We start from the raw sequence: 19,477 nt of genomic DNA on the forward strand, positions 1-19,477 counted from the left end.
GTTTGCTCATTTTAACGTGAAATAAATTATATCGATATTACGATATTTTCTTAATTCATATCTTGTTTGAAAATATATCGATATATCGTAAAAACTCGATACATCGCCCAGCCCTAGGGTGTAGCTTCTGTTCTGCCGTTGACAACTCGTTTTCCGGACAAGCGGAACAGAGAGAATCCAAAGAGCTACCAAGAAGCGCTCAAACAACAGGTGCCTCATTTCCAGCCCAACGTGCAGCACAAGGCATCACTGAACCATCTCAGACACAGAATAACTTATTGTTCTTGCATGTAGATCAGGGAGAGAGAGGAGCAGAAAAAACGAGAAAAAATGGAGATGAAGAAGGCCGAGATGTTGACATACAACCCCTGGGGTGGAGGTGGCGGTGGTGCTCCCATCAAGGACCATAACGTGGAGGTTTTTTGTAAGTTGATCATGATCTTGAAATTGCATGCTCCCCCTTCCTCAAAGTCCATATAATGTTAAATAGTGACTTTAAATTGTCCGTATTTTTAAATGTGTGTGTGCGTGTGTTATGTTTCCTTTGCTTTTTTAATTTTTTTTTTATGTGGTTGCTTTGTATACTTGACTCTTATCATTAGTTGTCTTTCAGCCGCAGCAGGTTTTGGCAACGAGCCGTCGCAGCAGAAGCAGCAGCGGCTTGATAAAGAAATCAGACACCAGCAAGACTTGAAACAACAGGTAGGTCTGGAATCACAGAACTATCACAGATACCTGACCTTGTTGTAGCATCTGGCCTTCATTTTTTTTTTTCACTTTTTGAAAACGTGTTTTATCCATCCAACCTTGATGTACGTTTCCAACAGATAGAGGAAAAGACACTTAGTAATGTGCAGAATTTCTACTTGTAAATGTATTAATCCCCTTACTGCGTGGGAGAACCTTGCTAATTTTTTTAACTTTTCCTTTTCAGCTTGTTTCTTCAGAAACTCTTGATATTCTCTCTTTCTTTCATCTCTCAGTTTGTCCTGCAAGAGAAAACAAAATCCATGCCATGTCAATAATAATCTTCATTCAGCGTGAAATTCAGCGTGAAAAAGCAAAGATGGGATTGTGTATTCAAAAGAGTGACAGCTTTGCGAAACAAACATTTTAAATCTGAGGTGATTTACAGACCTGAGGATTATGATGTGTGTTTAATAGGACCTCCTGTTGAGGCCTTTGCAGCCTCTTTCGATTTTCGGTTCCAAGATGGGAGCCAAAACCCACACCTGGAAAATACAACACATTCATGAGCACATAATTACTGCCATCAAGTATTAATTTATGTTTATTTGTGTTTTGTAGACCATGTATGAAATTTCACTCCAAATCAAGTACTTTTGTAATCTTTGTAGCTTGCTTTGCTACTTTCAAAATCAAACGTTAATATTGATATCCCACAATTTAAATTAATGATAAACCATTCGCCTGTATTCCTGTATTCCAAAGATTAGTCTTTAAACAGACAAACCCCCCGCGCTACATCTACATTCCTTTACAAAGAAAATGTTTCAAAATATTTTGTTGTTTGAAAGAGAAATTTGTTTTTAATCTGGATTTTTTTTTTTTTAAACAAGTGTGTTTATTAAATTTTTTCAGAATAATTATTCACAATACAACAAGAAAAATACAGGTGCAGAACAAAACTGTCACAATAAGGCTCATCTTAAATGGTACAAACATCACAGGGCAGCAGCATGTGCTATTTACAAATTCCAAAATATAAAAAATCCATCATCTCACTTGACGAAAAGCAATTCAAATATAAATAAAAGGAGCGGAAAACAAAAAACAAACAAACAGACGTATAATAAATACATGGTAATTACATTTGTTGATGGCTTACATACAGGGGGAACAGGCCTCCAATGCTTTCCTCCCCTCCAAGAACACCATAAAAGATCTACACATACTGTCAAAGATTAGATATTTACCCTTTAACGTGAAGGTGAGTTTTTCAAGTGCCAGGGAGTCTGATAGTCCTGCAAGCCAGACACTGGTACTTGGTTTAGTAGTGGATTTCCATGACTTTGCTATAGTGTATTTGGCTTGTAACAAGCAAAAAATAATCATAGATTTATTTGCCTTGTTAAGGTTAAGGTTTATCGGAAAAATACCAAGAATACAAAGTTTGGGGTCTAATATTAGTTTTATACCTGTAACCTGCAAAATCATATCCATCACCTCACTCCAAAAGGCCTGAATCAATGGGCAGTCCCATAGGCAATGGTATAGTGTGCCCACTCTACCACACTTGTAGCACGTGTCAGGGTTATTGGGGTTGAATTTATTTAGTTGAGTTGGTGTTACATATATTCTCATTATCCACTTGTACTGAAGTAGTTTAAAATGAGAATTTATTGTTTGTATTTGAGATTTTAAGCAAATCTTTTGCCAGTCCTCGGTGGAGATTACTGAATTTAGATCCTCACACCATGCCAATCTTTTCCTATCTGAGGAAACCTTTGAACCTTCCATGATTGATGCATAGAAGCTTGAAGTCAAACCCTTCCTAGGATGTTGATTTGTTGCTATTTCTTCTATAGGGCTGAGTGTAGGTAGAGATAAAGACTTCTGTAGCTTAAATATATAGCTTCTTATCTGCAGGTATTTGAAGAAATGGTTTTGTTGAATGCCATATTTTTGTTTCAAGTCGACAAACGACAAAAGAGTGTTGTTGTCAAATAAATCTGCAATTATAAGACCTTTGTTTGCCCAAATTTTGAAGCCCATATCTTTTTGGCCAGGTTTAAAATCTCTATTGCCCCAGATTGGTGTAAATCGGGATAATACAGGTATCACACCTTTATGTTTATGAACCTCATACCATACTAGAATTGTGTTTTTAACAAAGGGGTTAAGTGTTAACGCTTTTAATTCTTTTAATTTAGCTGGGTATAGGTATGAATTGAGTGGTAGAGGGGATGACATATTCCTTTCCATACTCATCCATGACTGTGGCGTTTTTTGCGAGAACCAACAAGAGGCAGTAGTGAGTTGGGCAGCCCAATAATACCATTGGAGGTTTGGGAGTTTCAAGCCTCCTCTATCGTAGGGGAGAAAAAGCAAAGATAAGCGAAGTCTAGCCCGTCTGTTGTTCCAAATGAAATTACAAAACATGCTTTTCATCTTTGAAAAAAAATTAATAGGAGGACTAAGAGGAATGGAATGAAAGAGGTAAAGGAATTTCGGAAGAACACTCATTTTGAGAATACTGATCCGCCCTATCATGGAAATTGGTAGTAATGACCATCTATTAATAGATTCAGAGACTGACTCTATCACTGGATTATAATTTGTCTCTACTAAGTCTTTAATTTTAGGAGTGATTCTAATACCAAGATATGTGAAGCTATCCCTAACCACCTTGAATGGAGTTTGAACTTGGGGTTTTATTCTTTCTGAATGCTTAAGGAAAAGTATAGCAGATTTGGATTCATTAATTTTGTAACCGGATAGCTTACTAAAAGAGCTAATGATATTAAACATGTAGTGTAGTGACTGTTCTAAGTGAGATAGAAAAATTACAATATCATCTGCGAATAAGCCTATTTTATTATCAATCTCATTTATTTTAATGCCTGTAATACTTTGATTACTCCTAATGGCAATAGCCAAGGGCTCAATTGCCAACACAAACAGAAGGGGTGAGAGAGGACAACCTTGGCGTGTGCCTCTAGAAAGAGTAAAAGGATTGGATATAATATCATTCGTTAATACAGATGCTACCGAGTTGTTATATAGGACTTTAATCCAATTGGAGAAATAATGACCAAAGCCAAAACGTTCAAGTACTTTGTGGAGATATTGATGCTCGACACGATCGAACGCTTTTTCTGCGTCTAACAAGAGCACTGCTGTATCTGGATGTTCTGTCTTTGCATAAACAATATTAAGAACCCTACGGACGGAGTGGAAAGCTTGCCGTCCCCTAACAAATCCATTTTGGTCTGGGTCAGAGAGAAAAGGCAGGTACTTCTCAAGCCTTCGTGCCAGTACTTTGGCAATTATTCTAGCATCAGAATTAATCAATGAAATCGGCCGATAAGAATCACATTTTGTTGCTGGTTTCCCAAGCTTCAGTATTAGAATTATAAGTGCATTACACATGGATGGTGGGAATTTGCCGGAATTAAAGCTTTCTACAAACATATCTAACAGTGGAGATAATAGCTTATTCTTAAAGATTTTATAGATGTCAATAGGTAGCCCATCTGGGCCAGGCGCCTTTCCCCCTTTCATTTTGTCAATTGCTTCAGATATTTCAGCTGAAGTGATAGGGGAATCTAAATCAGCTTGAGCATCCTCACTAAGTGAGGGGAGCGTTAACTGATCAAAAAAATCTTGAAATGATTCATTAGTCACTAAACATTCCGATGAGTACAGCTGTGTGTAATATGATTCAAATAATGTATTAATTATTTGAGGGTCTGATGTTTTATCTCCATTGGCAGTGACAATCTCTGTAATAGTTCTTGCATTTTGTTCTGTTTTTAAGCGCCAAGCAAGTAATTTCCCCGCCTTCTCTCCCTGATCATAATAGGTTTGCTTCAGTCTAATTAATCCTGCCAGAGCTTTATTTGTGGATAATTTATTGTACTTCGTTTTTAGGATCGCTAATTCCTGTTGTTTTTCTCTACTAAAGTTTTCGGTTACTTCCACTTCAAGTTCCTTTATATCTCTTTCCAACTCCAAAATCTCTAGATATTGTTTATTCGATTTATTTCTTGTATATCCCATCATTTGACCCCTAATAAAAGCTTTGAAAGCCTCCCATCTTACTGAGGCAGATGTTTCTGTTGTATTTAACTCAAAATAGTCATCAATATTTTGCCCAACATAGTCGAGGAATTTGGGATTCTGTAACCACTGTGGCCTTAGGCGCCAGAGTCTTTTTCCTTTGACAGCAGTTGTAGCTGAGTAGTTAAGCAGAAGTAAAGCATGATCGGAAATGAGAATACTCTTATATTCACAATCATTGACAACTGGAGCAAGCAAATTGGACACGAGAAAGAAATCTATGTGACTGTATGTATTATGTGTGGTTGAATGACCAGAGTACTCTTTTTTTGTCGGGTTTTTAGCCCTCCAGATATCAATTAGGTTAAGCTCCTGCATAAATTGGTGAATTATCTTCCTGCTTCTTGCATGTGTTAGATCCAGGCCCGCCCCTCCCTACACGCAGAACACGCGCTGTGCGTAGGGCCCCGCAATCCATGGGGGGCCCCTTTTTGCGCAAGTGAATTGAATTTCCCTCGGGATCAATAAAGTATCATCATAATCTGCAAATGCGCAAAGGATGCGCGTGCATTTTGCCGAGAGGCGCGTGTAGAGCACCGCCACCAAGTCAGCCCGAGGCCGGAGAGAGAGAGAAAAAAAAGAGACGAAAGCGCGAAGCGTCACCATCTGACCAATCAGTGGTCAGATGGGCCGGCAGGCAGTTGTTTACAGGTAGAGAGTAGAGAGAGAAAGAGACGGCTTCCAAACGTCAATACAATAATAATAATAAAAATAATTATTATTATTATTATTATGTTATTGGAAGGGGGCCCCCAAAATAAAACCCTGCTTAGGGCCCCCACTTGGCCAGGGGCGTCCCTGGTTAGATCTATGCCTGAAGAGCGGTCAAGTTTTGGGTCAAGGGCACAGTTAAAATCACCCCCGATTATTATGACACCCCGAAGAGAAAACATTTGCAAAAATAGATTATTATAAAAGTTTGGGTCGTCATTATTAGGACCGTATAAGTTCACAAGAATTAAGTCTTGGTTTATTTATGAAGCTTGTATAATAATATATCTACCCGCTGGATCCAGAATCGTCTTATGAATACGAAGAGGAACAGACTTATGGACAAGTACTGCAATTCCTCTGGCATATGATGAAAAAGAGCATGTGACTACTTGACCTGGCCATCTTTTCTTTAAGCGACCTGTTTCATTAGAGAGCAAATGTGTTTCTTGTAAGAAAACTATTTTGGGATTATATTGTTTGATCCGATTCATAACTTACTGGCTTTCGTCTGGATATTTAACCAGATGAAAGTTTTTTGAGAAGAGTACTTTACTTATACTGGAGTATTTCTAACAACTTGGGTACAAATATATGTAGTTATGTAAATATTGCAGCCATCTCAGTCTGCCACCGGCTCAATGGATGGATAGATATATAATAATAAATTCCTTTGTGTTATCTTTAACTTTTGTACCCAGGTACAAATTTGTTCATTAATTTGAATCATAAAATAGCTGATTAAAATATTCTTGCAGAGCTATCTGTACACGACTTAAACAATAAAGTCAGATATTTTTCCCAACTCATAACTCAGGACATTGCACATTACCTTGACGTCGGGAGGAATTTGCTTTTGGTTCGGGTAATAACCAGGGCATCATGGCTGCAAAACAAATCACATAGCAGAAACAATCAAGCACTTGTTTGCACATATGTGCTTTTCTCTGAACTCCTTCTCAGACTCAGACAAAAAAAATTAGGTGAACAATAGCGGCACATTAAAAAGAGTAAGAGAAAAAATTAAAACACAAAAAAGAAAATCAAACCTGCAAAGAAGCGTTGAATGGGTCGTCACTAGGGGTGGGCGAAAGAAAAACCATCGGCGAAGGTAACGTTACCTGCTGCACAACACAGCCAACAAACGTTAGCGGACTCAATCAACAGAAAACTGCCTTATGACAAAAAAAGCACCCGATGGAGAGACGTAACAAATGCTATCACCAATTATATAGCAAAAGAAATGGTGCCGATTCAGTTTACAGCATTTAGATGACAATAACAAACTAAGAGAGAGAAAATAGAGCTCACTCGGTTCCATTTTTTTTGTTTTTGGCTGATTTTCTGTGTAACGTTTTTTGCTTTTTGCACATTTAACAAGAATTATAACTCTTGTAGCAGTAACTATAAGGATTTACAGTAAGACACGGCAATTGGCAATTAGAATTTGTGTTATTTATGTCAATGAGTACAAGTAAAGATTATATAAAATGGTTAATTTGTGCATACACAGAGTACATTTCTTAACCTCCAACACCACCACTGCCATGTTGAATTACCGTATCTCACCCCAGCATGAGTAGTGGTACAAAACTTCTCAGTTTCTCAGTTTGATGGAGCTTCCATGCCTTGTTTCCACTGGAAAGCAGGATATTTTCCACTTTCCAGTTACTCGCACCACGAGACTTCACTGTGGCTGCAGTTATTACATGACTGTTGCTGCTTTTCTCAGCATGAAGTTGATCCTACAGTAATTTCTCATTTTCACTCCCAATAAATATAAAATGTGAAGCAACATCAATCATTTGGAGATGCGAGTGAATGTGGTGGAACTTGGCTCAATTGATTTTGAGGTGCAGGTAGAAGAGGGCAGGAAACCAGAGGTCCGTTTCACGAAGCAGGTTTAAGGATTACCCCAGGTTATTGAACACCGAGTTGAGGGAAATGCGGGATTTTCCGTTTCACAAAGGGAGGTAACTCAAACCGGAGGAAGCGGGGTAACTCAAGCCTGTTTCACGAAGCGGTGTAACGTCAACTCCCGGTCAGTTACCGGGGCAACAGACGCTCTAGAACTAACCTGGTCGGGAGCAGGTTTTTGTCAGTGAACACGGAGTTTTGCTCTGGCTCCGCCCCCTTTCAGACGGACACGGGATTTCATTTCCTCATTCAGCGGGGGAGTTTTGGTGAAACAGTTCTGCAGTGCCTTATTCCCGAGGCAAATTAGACGTCAGCTGTATTCCCTCAATATGGAATGTGCTTTTGATAATGATCCGATTGATGAAGGCGCAGCATTACTTCGCCGAGAATTTATTATTCGCAGATAATATTCGCATCATCAGACCATAGATGTACTCGCATTTGCAGACACCTTCCTTTTTGAGCGGTACCGTTTTACTGCCGAGACCATTATGTACATCCACAGTTTAATCGCTCTGTACATTAGCAACATCACCAGCTGAGCCTTGCCCTGACGTCATAGCAGATATTGTTTGTTGTGCTGCGTTTCCTCGCAAATGGCAGAGCTGTCAGAGACACCATATGCCATCATCACTTCGGGGTCTGATCACCACCACCACCACCAAATAAAGACATGATGCACAATTCATTTGGTCTTTTTTATTTCCTACAAATACAAGAGCTAGTTTAGTTAATGTAGTTAGTAGTTAGCATAATTCACCTGGGACTGTACACCCACCCTTAACTTGTGCTCCAGTTTTTTCCCTCTTCTGGAGCAGGTGGAGTCTATAGATCTGTTTTACAGATAACTGGGAAGACATAAGGAGGACATTCAATTATTACAGTTGGACATGAATTCCACAGAATGAACCTCTGGTGTTTACTGAACATCTGTCTCACTGTGTCGGTCCCTGCAGTGGATGTTGAGGGACCCTCCTGCTGCTGCCCAGCCATGCCCTGTTAAAAAGGATGATAATGTGTCAGTATTTCAGTGTAGACAAAATATCACTCTTTATTCCACCACAATGTTTCAGAAATGTAAACAGGATGAGAACTATCATACCTCTATAGGCCTTTGTGGATCCTCCTCTGTAAAGGCAGCAGACAGGGTTTCCTGTACACTTCATCCTAGATGAATATGTTTCAGTATATTTAAACTACCATTTTGCAAGATCTTTGGAGTGTTGCCTACTTACAAGGTCTGTTGTGGCATGAGGGGGTCCAGCAGGCAGAGAGCACCATCACAATCTGTTGGGTGACAAAAAAAAAGACATGATGGGGAAATAAAGATGAACAAAAATAGGCTTAAAAAGATATATAGGCCTCGACATATTATATATTATGAAGGAACTGGTATATTGAGGGGGGAGATCTGAAGAGGAGCTCCTCCAGGGATAATAATAATAAATTACAATTACTAACGAATCAAATGAACAGCCTCTATCAACAGTGGAACAATAACTTTACAGATGAACAGTGGGACAAGAACTTTACAGATGCACACATCTGAAAAACTTTGTGGCATAAACAGTTTATGCCACAAAGTTTTTTCTTTTTTATTTCAACAACATCCCCACCTTCAAGTGAAGCACGAGCCTCTTCTTGTTTGGACTTTTTCTTTCTTTTGCTAGCTCCCGAATCGTATTGACGTTTGGAAGCCGTCTCTCTCTCTCTACTCTCTACCTGGAAACAACCGCCTGCCGGCCCATCTGACCGCTGATTAGTCAGATGGTGACGCTTCGCGCTTTCAATCATATCGTCTCTTTTTTTTCTCTCTCTCTCTCTCCGGCCTCGGGCTGACTTGGTGGCGGTGCTCTACGCGCGCCTCTCGGCAAAATGCACGCGCATCCTTTGCGCACTTGCAGGGAATGATGATACTTAATTGATCCCGAGGGAAATTCAATTCACTTGCGCAAAATGGGGCCCCCCATGGATCGCGGGGCCCTACGCACAGCGCGTGTTCTGCGTGTAGGGAGGGGCGGGCCTGCCAACAAACATAAACAAAAACACCCCAATTGGGTGGAAAATCACCCAATCTGGCAAAACTGCCCACCTGGATGGTGTGCCAGATGACCAGTCCATCCTTTCCGTGTCCGGGCCGGGTGAGGTTTCCCGTGTTGAGTCAAATTAAGCCGCAGGCTCCACTCCAGTCCATCCGTGGCAAGGGGGCGCGGCGTAATTTATGCGTGACATCATGCAATAGCATGGGTCAAAATCACATCAAAGGCAAAGTTCATTGGCAGATGAAAGGTCACTGTTCCTGTGACATCATGCAATGGCGGAATTTGCACATTCCCAAGATGAAGGAACAGTGACCTTTGATCTGCCAATGAACTTTGCCTTTGATGTGAAAAGTATACGAACGTCTTCATAACTTTAAAATTAGTTAGAACATTTGAGAGCAGGAGAAAAGCCTTCAACAGTAAACCACTACACGTTCATCACACTGTCAGCTCGAGATTTCATTTTACTTTTAAAACGTTGCCACATCAGTCCACTATTGAAGTGACATTGTCAGTCAAAGTTCCATAAGTAGTGACGACCCATTCAACGCTTCTTTGCAGGTTTGATTTTCTTTTTTGTGTTTTAATTTTTTCTCTTACTCTTTTTAATGTGCCGCTATTGTTCACCAAATTTTTTTTGTCTGAGTCTGAGAAGGAGTTCAGAGAAAAGCACATATGTGCAAACAAGTGCTTGATTGTTTCTGCTATGTGATTTGTTTTGCAGCCATGATGCCCTGGTTATTACCCGAACCAAAAGCAAATTCCTCCCGACGTCAAGGTAATGTGCAATGTCCTGAGTTATGAGTTGGGAAAAATATCTGACTTTATTGTTTAAGTAGAGTACAGATAGCTCTGCAAGAATATTTTAATCAGCTATTTTATGATTCAAATTAATGAACAAATTTGTACTTGGGTACAAAAGTTAAAGATAACACAAAGAAATGTATTATTATATATCTATCCATCCATTGAGCCGGTGGCAGACTGAGATGGCTGCAATATTTACATAACTACATATATTTGTACCCAAGTTGTTAGAAATACTCCAGTATAAGTAAAGTACTCTTCTCAAAAAACTTTCATCTGGTTAAATATCCAGATTAAAAACACATTTCTCTTTCAAACAACAAAATATTTTGAAACATTTTCTTTGTAAAGGAATGTAGATGTAGCGCGGGGGGTTTGTCTGTTTAAAGAATAATCTTTGGAATACAGGAATACAGGCGAATGGTTTATCATTAATTTAAATTGTGGGATATCAATATTAATGTTTGATTTTGAAAGTAGCAAAGCAAGCTACAAAGATTACAAAAGTACTTGATTTGGAGTGAAATTTCATACATGGTCTAAAAAACACAAATAAACATAAATTAATACTTGATGGCAGTAATTATGTGCTCATGAATGTGTTGTATTTTCCAGGTGTGGGTTTTGGCTCCCATCTTGGAACTGAAAATCGAAGGAGGCTGCATAGGCCTCAACAGGAGGTCCTGTTAAACACACATCATAATCCTCAGGTCTGTAAATCATCTCAGATTTAAAATGTTTGTTTCACAAAGCTGTCACTCTTTTGAATACACAATCCCATCTTTGCTTTTTCACGCTGAATTTCACGCTGAATGAAGATTATTATTGACATGGCATGGATTTTGTTTTCTCTTGCAGGACAAACTGAGAGATGAAAGAAAGAGAGAATATCAAGAGTTTCTGAAGAAACAAGCCGAAAAGGAAAAGTTAAAAAAATTAGCAAGGTTCTCCCACGCAGTAAGGAGATTAATACATTTACAAGTAGAAATTCTGCACATTACTAAATGTCTGCGGTGACTATGAATTGTGTGCACGGTGGTTTGCTCACCTGCATCACAATGAGAATGTCCGTGATTCAAATGAAACCTCCCCTTCCCTGCATTTTATCTTTCAGCCTGTGAAGGCCCAACCTCCATTAAACACTTTGGAAAGTGTGTCCAAAGCGCGGCCTGCTCATTTCCCAAAGAGGAACCCCCCCCAGGAGGAGCGCACTGCTTTCAGGAGAAATGTTGCTACTCAGACTCCACAGCAAATGTGCATCTGTGGACGGAGGGTGCCCGAGCTGGGAGTGGCTGCAACTCGAGCTACGGACCGTGAAATCAATGTAACTCCTGGAGTGCCTGCAACTTACAGGACTCCTTATGATGCAGCCGATAACTACTACCGTGGAGCCAGGAGCCCAGTGGAGCCTCATCTTCCCGACACTCGGAGGAGACCCTTACACTCAGGTCACAGCAAACACACAAACAAATCATTATGTTCACAGTAATGGGTCACAGCAGAGGACAACATGAAACACATGCAGCAGGATACGAGCAGTAATCATCAGGAAACTGTTTCGTCCTACACTCAGTATTGTCATTGTAATTCATTAGCTTTCACAGTTATTTCATCTTCAGGAATCATACTTGTAGTTACTGTGGAGCCACTATATCAACATGACGATGTCCACGAGGACTAGTCTTGTGAAACCATTAATCTCATATAACAGCAGATATTATTTCCGGTGACGTAGTTTGCCGAGTGTAATCACTTGTGTGTCTATTGGCTTCACGCTTATTATTTCACTACCAATGTTCAGCTGACATTTAAAGGTGTATATTGATTTTTAATATGTTTTCTTCATTAGATGGTTTGTCTGGAACTGATGGCCAGTTTGAGGATGTTTGGAATCCTTCTCAACGGACAACTCATCTCAAGTCACGTGGCCACGTGATCTCACCTTTACCTCCATATCTGCAACTGAAGTTTGTTTTCAATTGTTGAATTGTATAAAACCAGAGGGCTATGGAATGTCTCTTTCTACCAGCAGAAGGCCCTCACAGCACACTATATAGAATAGAATAGAAGTCCTTTATTGTCACTTTCTGTCAATGTTAAACCACAGACTTGCCTTTGCAGCCTGAGAGAGTCTTGATCCCCTGCTGTCTCTTCCACCTGTACACAAACCTGTTTCATTCTCTGTCTACTTCTAGAAGCAGTCCTCAGGGTGTAGCTTCTGTTCTGCCGTTGACGACTCGTCATCCGGACAAGCGGAACAGAGAGAATCCAAACAGCTACGAAGAAGCGCTCAAACAACAGGTGCCTCATTTCCAGCCCAACGTGCAGCACAAGGCATCACTGAACCATCTCAGACACAGAATAACTTATTGTTCTTGCATGTAGATCAGGGAGAGAGAGGAGCAGAAAGAACGAGAAAAAATGGAGATGAAGAAGGCCGAGATGTTGACATACAACCCCTGGGGTCGAGGTGGCTGTGGTGCTCCCATCAAGGACCATGACGTGGTTATTTGTAAGTTGATCATGATCTTGAAATTGCATGCTCCCCCTTCCTCAAAGTCCATATAATGTTAAATAGTGACTTTAAATTGTCCGTATTTTTAAATGTGAGTGTGTGCGTGTGTTATGTTTCCTTTGCTTTTTTTTTTTTTATGTGGTTGCTTTGTATACTTGACTCTTATCATTAGTTGTCTTTCACCCGCAGCAGGTTTTGGCAACGAGCCGTCGCAGCAGCAGCAGCTGCTTGATAAAGAAACCAAACACCAGCAAGATTTGAAACAACAGGTAGGTCTGGAATCACAGAACTATCACAGATACCTGACCTTGTTGTAGCATCTGGCCTTCATTTTTTATTTTTTTATTTTTTTTTGAAAACGTGTTTTATCCATCCAACCTTGATGTACGTTTCCAACAGATAGAGGAATCGAGGAGGAGGCGAGAAGAGGAGAAAGAATGCATCAGGATTGAGGAGGAGAAGGAGGAGAAACGATTGGCGGCGGAGAGAGCGCTCGATATTCTGAAGTACGAGCAGGAGCTCAAGCAGGCGAAGCTCAAGCAGGCGAAGCTCAAGCCGAATCAGGTTAGCAGTTCATCGCTTTCATGATCATTCCTCCCTTCCCAAAGTTGGGAGGCACTGTTCCTTTAAATAAGTCGAACTGGAGAAAGAGTTTGATTTCTTCTCTGCAACTCCAGTTATTACAAAACCAGGAACTCGTCAGCCAGCTTCTGCAGGAGGAGCTAAAGCAGAAGAGGTTGGAAAAAAAGACTGAGGAGGTTCGACGAAGCACCCCGGAGGAACGGCCTCAAGTCGATTATTCTCAGGTACAAGAAATCAAGAAAACAATGCAGTGTGTTTTTATCAAACATGTCGCTGAAAGCTCATTATTTTGCAGAGAAAACGTTCTCCTCCCATTCCGACGATCATGTTTAATATAAACATGGAGCAACAATGCATCAGGACTGCAGGTTTTGGCAATGAGCCACCTCAGCAGCAGCTTGATAAAGAAAATGAAAACAAGCGAGTTTTCAATAAACAGGTAGGTCTGGAATCACAGAACTATCACAGATACCTGACCTTGTTGTAGCATCTGGCCTTCATTTTTTTTTTTTACTTTTTGAAAACGTGTTTTATCCATCCAACCTTGATGTACGTTTCCAACAGATGGTGGAATTGAGGAGGAAGCAGAAAGAAGAGGAGAAAGAACGCATTAGGGTTGAGGAGGAGGAGAAGGCGGAGAAACGAGCTGCGGCGGAGAGAGTGATTCTTGCTCAGCAGTACGAGCAGGAGCTGCAGTGGGAGCTCAAGCAGGCGGAGCTCAAGCAGGAGCAGCTCAAGCAGGCGGAGCTCAAGCAGGCGGAGCTCAAGCCGAATCAGGTTAGCAGTTCATCGCTTTCATGATCATTCCTCCCTTCCCAAAGTTGGGAGGCACTATTCCTTTAAATAAGTCGAACTGGAGAAAGAGTTTGATTTGTTCTCTGCAACTCCACTTATTACAAAACCAGGAACTCGTCAGCCAGCTTCTGCAGGAGGAGCTCAAGGAAAAGGAGCTAAAGCGGAAGAGGTTGGAAAAAAAGACTGAGGAGGTTCGACGAAGCACCCCGGAGGAACGGCCTCAAGTCGATTATTCTCAGGTACAAGAAATCAAGAAAACAATGCAGTGTGTTTTTATCAAACATGTCGCTGAAAGCTCATTATTTTGTAGAGAAAACGTTCTCCTCCTGTTCCGGCTCCGCGGAAGAAGCTTAAACAGATGGAGGAAACGAGGAGGAAGCGAGAAGAGGAGCAAGAACGCATCAGGATTCAGAAGGAGGAGGAGGAGAAACGATTTGCGGCGGAGAGAACGCCACAACGGCGAGGGAACCCTGCAGAAGCACCGCAGACACAAGGTTGTTCTCTCAATAACGTTAATCACTACTTTCCTATGGAACATGCTGCTCCAGAAAGAAAACAAACATGCCTGGCTTCTTTATAATCATGCTTTGTTTTGTTTTTTTTGCCTGCGTTTCACCTGCATGCTTCAGTGGGTCAACAGGAAATGGTCAGAGCCTCACCGAACCTTGGTAGGAATTCTAGCAAAAAGGAGAAACGACTGAAGCAGAGCCAGAGAAGTCCAGGGGGGCCTCCGCAAACTGCTCCCACCAGGTATTATCACAAGACACACCGGAACAATGCAGAAAATGGAGGAGTTTGAGGTTGGATGGGAAGGGGGGGGGGTAATGGCTCTCATAGCATGTGGGTAGAAGCTGTGCTTGAGGCGGTTTGTTTTGGTTTTTAGTGCCTGGTATCTTTTACCAGAGGGGAGGGGGAGAGTACAGGTGGTGTCCAGGATGGGTGGGGTCATTGGAGATGGAGGTGGCCTTGTAAAAGACTTTAAGGAGAGGTCGTGCAGTCCCAGTGATTTTCTCAGCCACCCTCACAACCCGCTGCAGGTTCGTCCGATCCCCTGCAGTGCAGCAGGTGAACCACACTGTGCAGCAGGAGCTCAGGAGGTGCTTGATGGTGCTCCTGTAAAAGTTCAGCAGCAGGGGCTGAGGGAGGCGAGTCTGTTTTAACTTCCCGAGGAGTTAAACTTTCTGTTGTGTCTTCCCCACCTGGTGGGAGGTGTTGTTGGTCCAGGCGAGGTCAGCAGAGACGTGCACACCAAGGAACTCGAAGCTCTCCACCCTCTCCACCTCCTGTCCGCTGATGCAGAGGGAAGAGTGCTCCGTGCGTGTGGATCGTCTGAAATCCACAACTAGTTCCTTGGCTTTGCTGGTGTTCAGGTCCAGGTTGTTGCCGTTGCACCATCTTGTCAAGTGCTGCACCTCCTCCATATAGGCCGACTCATTGTTGACTGTTATCAGTCCTACAATGGTGGCGTCATCAGCAAACTTGATGGTGTTGGTGGAGTGAATGGGGGTGCAGTTGTGTGTGAAGAGGGAGCAGAGGAGGGGGTTGAGGACACACCCCTGTGGTGTACTTGTGTTCAGTATGAGAGTGGAAGATGTGTGGTCTCCCATCCTGACGTACTGGGGTCTATTGCTCAGGAAGTCCAGGATCCATGCATGCAGTGAGCTGCCCAGGCCCGGACCTCTCGCTTTCACGATCAGTTTCTGCGAGATGACTGTATTAAAGGCCAAGCTGAAGTCTACAAACAGCCTCCTTATGTACGCGTTCTTGTGGTCCAGGCGAGTAAGGGCTGTGTGTTGGGCCGCGATTGATCACAGCGTCCTCTTGTTGACCAGTTTGCTCAATAACCAAACTGGTGTTGGTCCAGGTCAGCAGGGGCGGGAGAACTGATGTAACTGATGATGAGTCTCTACAGAGCATTTTGCTACAATGGGGGTCGAAGTGACCGGGCGGAAGTCATTCAGACAGCTCACTGTGTTTTTCTTGGGGACTGGAATGATGGTGGAAGTCTTAAGGCAGGTGGGAACCCCCAGACTGTTGTAGTGAGAGGTTGAAGATGGTGGTGAAAAACTCTGCTCGCTGGTCTGCACAGGCCTTAAGAATCTTTCTTGAGGCGCCGTCTGGACTGGTACCTTTCTTCGCTTTGACCCGACCCAGTGTGATGCCCTCACCCAGTGCTGGTGCAGCTGGATTGGGGTGTGGGCCTCTGGTGGTGTAGGCTGGGGGGCGGCTTCCGGGTGGATGCTCCGCTGGTCAAAGCGAGAGAAGAACTGGTGCAGAGTCTGGATGGATGCTGTGGGAGGGTGTGGACATGGTGTTGCCTCTGTAGCCTGTGAGAGTCTTGAACCCCTGCTGTCTCTTCCTCCTGTACACAAGCCTGTTTCACTCTCTGTCTATTTCTAGGTGCAGTCCTCGGCATGGAGCTTCTCCTCTGCCATCGATGAATTTTCATCGCAAGCCGTCCAGGAAACATGAGCCTTCTGCCACCGCAGCTCCTCCGTCCCAGCATCCAGGTAGGGTTTTTTTTTACTCCTTTTCTCGCACATTGTGCCCAACATGTGGCTTTTTTTTGCGGTTGCTTTGTACACTTGACCCTTATCATTAGTTGACTTTCACCCACTGCAGGGTTCGGCAATGAGCCACCTCAGCAGCAGCAGCAGCGGCGGCAGCAGCAGCAGCAGCAGCAGCAGCAGCAGCAGCAGGATAAGGAAACCAAACTCCAGAAAGCTTTGAAACAGGTAGGTCTGGAATCACAGAACTATCACAGATACCTGACCTTGTTGTAGCTTCTGGTATTTTTTTTTTTTTTTGAAAATACGTTTTATTCATCCAACCTTGATGTACGTTTCCAACAGATGGTGGAAAGAAGGACGAAGCAGAGACAGGAGAATGAACGCATCAGGATTGAGGCTAAACGATTGACAGTGGAGAAAGCGCCCCTTCAGCAGGAGGCGCTAAATTGTAAGAGGTCGGAAAAAAAGACTGAGGAGGTTCGACGAAGCACCACGAAGGAACGGCCTCAAGTCGATTATTCTCAGGTACAAGAAATCAAGAAAACAATGCAGTGTGTTTTTATCAAACATGTCGCTGAAAGCTCATTATTTTTGCAGAAACGACCGACTCCTCCCGTTCCGGCTCTGCGGAAGAAGCTTGCAGGAGATGTGCAATCCAAGAATCCTCGTCTTGAGAGCCAGCAGCATGGTGAGTCAGCACAAAGCCACCAGTCTCATGTAGACACTTCAGTTTTCTAACTATCAAAATAATTCTATTATATTAATATTGTTTACTTGTATCTTTATTACCAATGTTTGTGTGCTGCATTTTAACTATTGATGGGGTCAGAAAGCGAAAACCCTCGTTTCCCTCCAGACATTTGGTCGAGTTACAGATTTCCTGTATACTCAAGTCAGAATATATTGTCGTAAATGGCTGATACAGACATTTTTGTTGTTTTTATGTAGAAAGTAGCTCATCTATTTACACACCTGTAACATGTTTTACCTTCAATATATTGTAAAAATGATGCTCAGTCGAGGACTATTTTGTGTTTTTATCACAAACAACCAATACAAATGATAAGGCGGCTGATGAAATGCTGTTTGACATGAATTCTAATCAAGTAAAAAAAAGTTGGTTCTTCGAAATGGGTGAAACTTGTTAATTCAGATTAACAAATGAAATGTTTCTTAGCATCGTGCCATTGTCTTGTCTTCTCCAGGAAGGCGAGTGCCCACAAAGCCGGGGCCCGGATCGTCAGACGCTGGGAAACCCCAAACGGTCAAACTGGGGCGCGTTCACGTACCACTGAACCTGGAGCTCCGGAACATCCGCCCTCCAATTACAACATCCAGCCCTCGTCGAATTAAGTCTCTTCGATAGATCAAGCCCACACTTAAACACCTGCGTGAAGCTGGCCCCCCCCACCCCTCGCAAAATAAAAATCTGTGCTGGTCTGAGAGAAAGAAAACATTATTGTTTGTGCAGCTTTCATTTTTAAGATATTAAACAATGTTTTATAGGTCAGTCTAAGTTGGCACAGCCCTCTGTCAACGTCCAAATTTAACAAAAACTGACTCAAGCGTTAGTTCTGCGTCAGTGCTGGTTTTTGTGCTGAAAGAATCATCGTTTGTGCAACTTTTGTTTTTAAGATATAACGGTTTCTCTCCCTATATATCTGGGCCAGACTGTTTCTTTTGTGATGGTTTGCCTGTTTCGAGACCGTCTGTGTCCACGTGTAGAGGGCTGAAGAATGCCGTAGCTTAAGTTTTGTGAGTGTTACGGTCTCTTATTTCCTACGTGTAGTGTGCTGTGCTCTCTCAGTATGGGAGTTACTTGGCCAGCACTTGTCAATCAGTTAATTGTCTGCTCTCCTGGAGGGAATCCCCAGCGGACGACGCCTCCAGCCCGCCTTTCTCTACTGAGGTGTGAAAGACTAATTTGGTAGCTTTCTGTACAAATGTAAGAATAATCCTACAAATTGCCACCCACGTATGGAGGCTGGGTCAAAGAGGTCACATATTATATCCAGCTAGAGAAGATTTGCTCCTCCACAAGAGGATCGATACAAAAATTCTATGACTGCCAACCTTTCTTGACTTATTTGGAAAGTGTGAACGCAGATGACGTCTCAACCGTAGTTTAATTTTAAAAAAAATCAGTCTGATTTATCGCGTTTCTCCCTCATGTGTCTATACAGTTAGGCCAAAACATATTTGGACAGTGACACAAGTTATTTTAGCTGTTTACGAAAACATATTCATCAACAATTATATAATCAGTATGGGCTTAAAGTGCAGACTCTCAGCTGTAATTTGAGAGTATGCACATCCAAATTGGAGCAAGGGTTTAGCCGCCTCTTTTTCAAGGGACTAAAAGTAAACGGACAATTGACTTGGAAGGCTGCAAAAAACAGCAAGGCTGCATGGGCTCTTCCCTCTTTATCCTATCATCAATGAAGCAGTTAAAAGGTCTGGAGTTGATTCCAGGTGTGGAGTCTGAGAAGCTGTGGTGTGAACACACAACATGCGGTCAAAGGAGCTCTCAATGGAGGTGAAACCCTAACCCACCCCGAGGCTGAAAAAAAAAAAAAAAAAGAAATCCATCAGAGAGATAACAGAAATGTTAGTAGTAGCCAAATCATGAGTTTGGTACATTGTGAGAAAAAACAAACAAACTGGTGCACTGGTGAGCTCGGGGAAATGAAAAAAAACAACCTGATTGTCCACGGAAGAAAACAGTGGTGGGTGATCTCAGAATCCTTTCCATAGTGAAGAAAAACCCCTCCACAACATCTACTCAAGTGAAGAGC

General features: G+C 42.2%; 1 protein-coding gene across 1 annotated transcript; it reads left to right on the forward strand.

The window, feature by feature from the left end:
- Positions 1-330: 330 nt before the first annotated feature.
- Positions 331-18,441, forward strand: LOC308144198 (uncharacterized protein; the record flags this gene model as incomplete). The annotated part of the gene is made up of 18 exons (XM_080515256.1): positions 331-424; positions 614-702; positions 10,896-10,960; positions 12,476-12,581; positions 12,666-12,792; positions 12,985-13,064; positions 13,195-13,359; positions 13,473-13,601; positions 13,673-13,816; positions 13,942-14,154; positions 14,283-14,411; positions 14,483-14,666; positions 14,802-14,922; positions 16,573-16,682; positions 16,795-16,907; positions 17,025-17,207; positions 17,280-17,370; positions 17,888-18,441. 18 exons carry the CDS (start codon positions 331-333, stop codon positions 18,046-18,048), a joined length of 2,304 nt encoding a protein of 767 aa, XP_080371382.1. The 3' UTR covers positions 18,049-18,441.
- Positions 18,442-19,477: the final 1,036 nt, after the last annotated feature.

Source organism: Blennius ocellaris (assembly GCF_963422515.1).
Source record: "Blennius ocellaris genome assembly, chromosome: 19".
NCBI lineage: Eukaryota > Metazoa > Chordata > Actinopteri > Blenniiformes > Blenniidae > Blennius > Blennius ocellaris.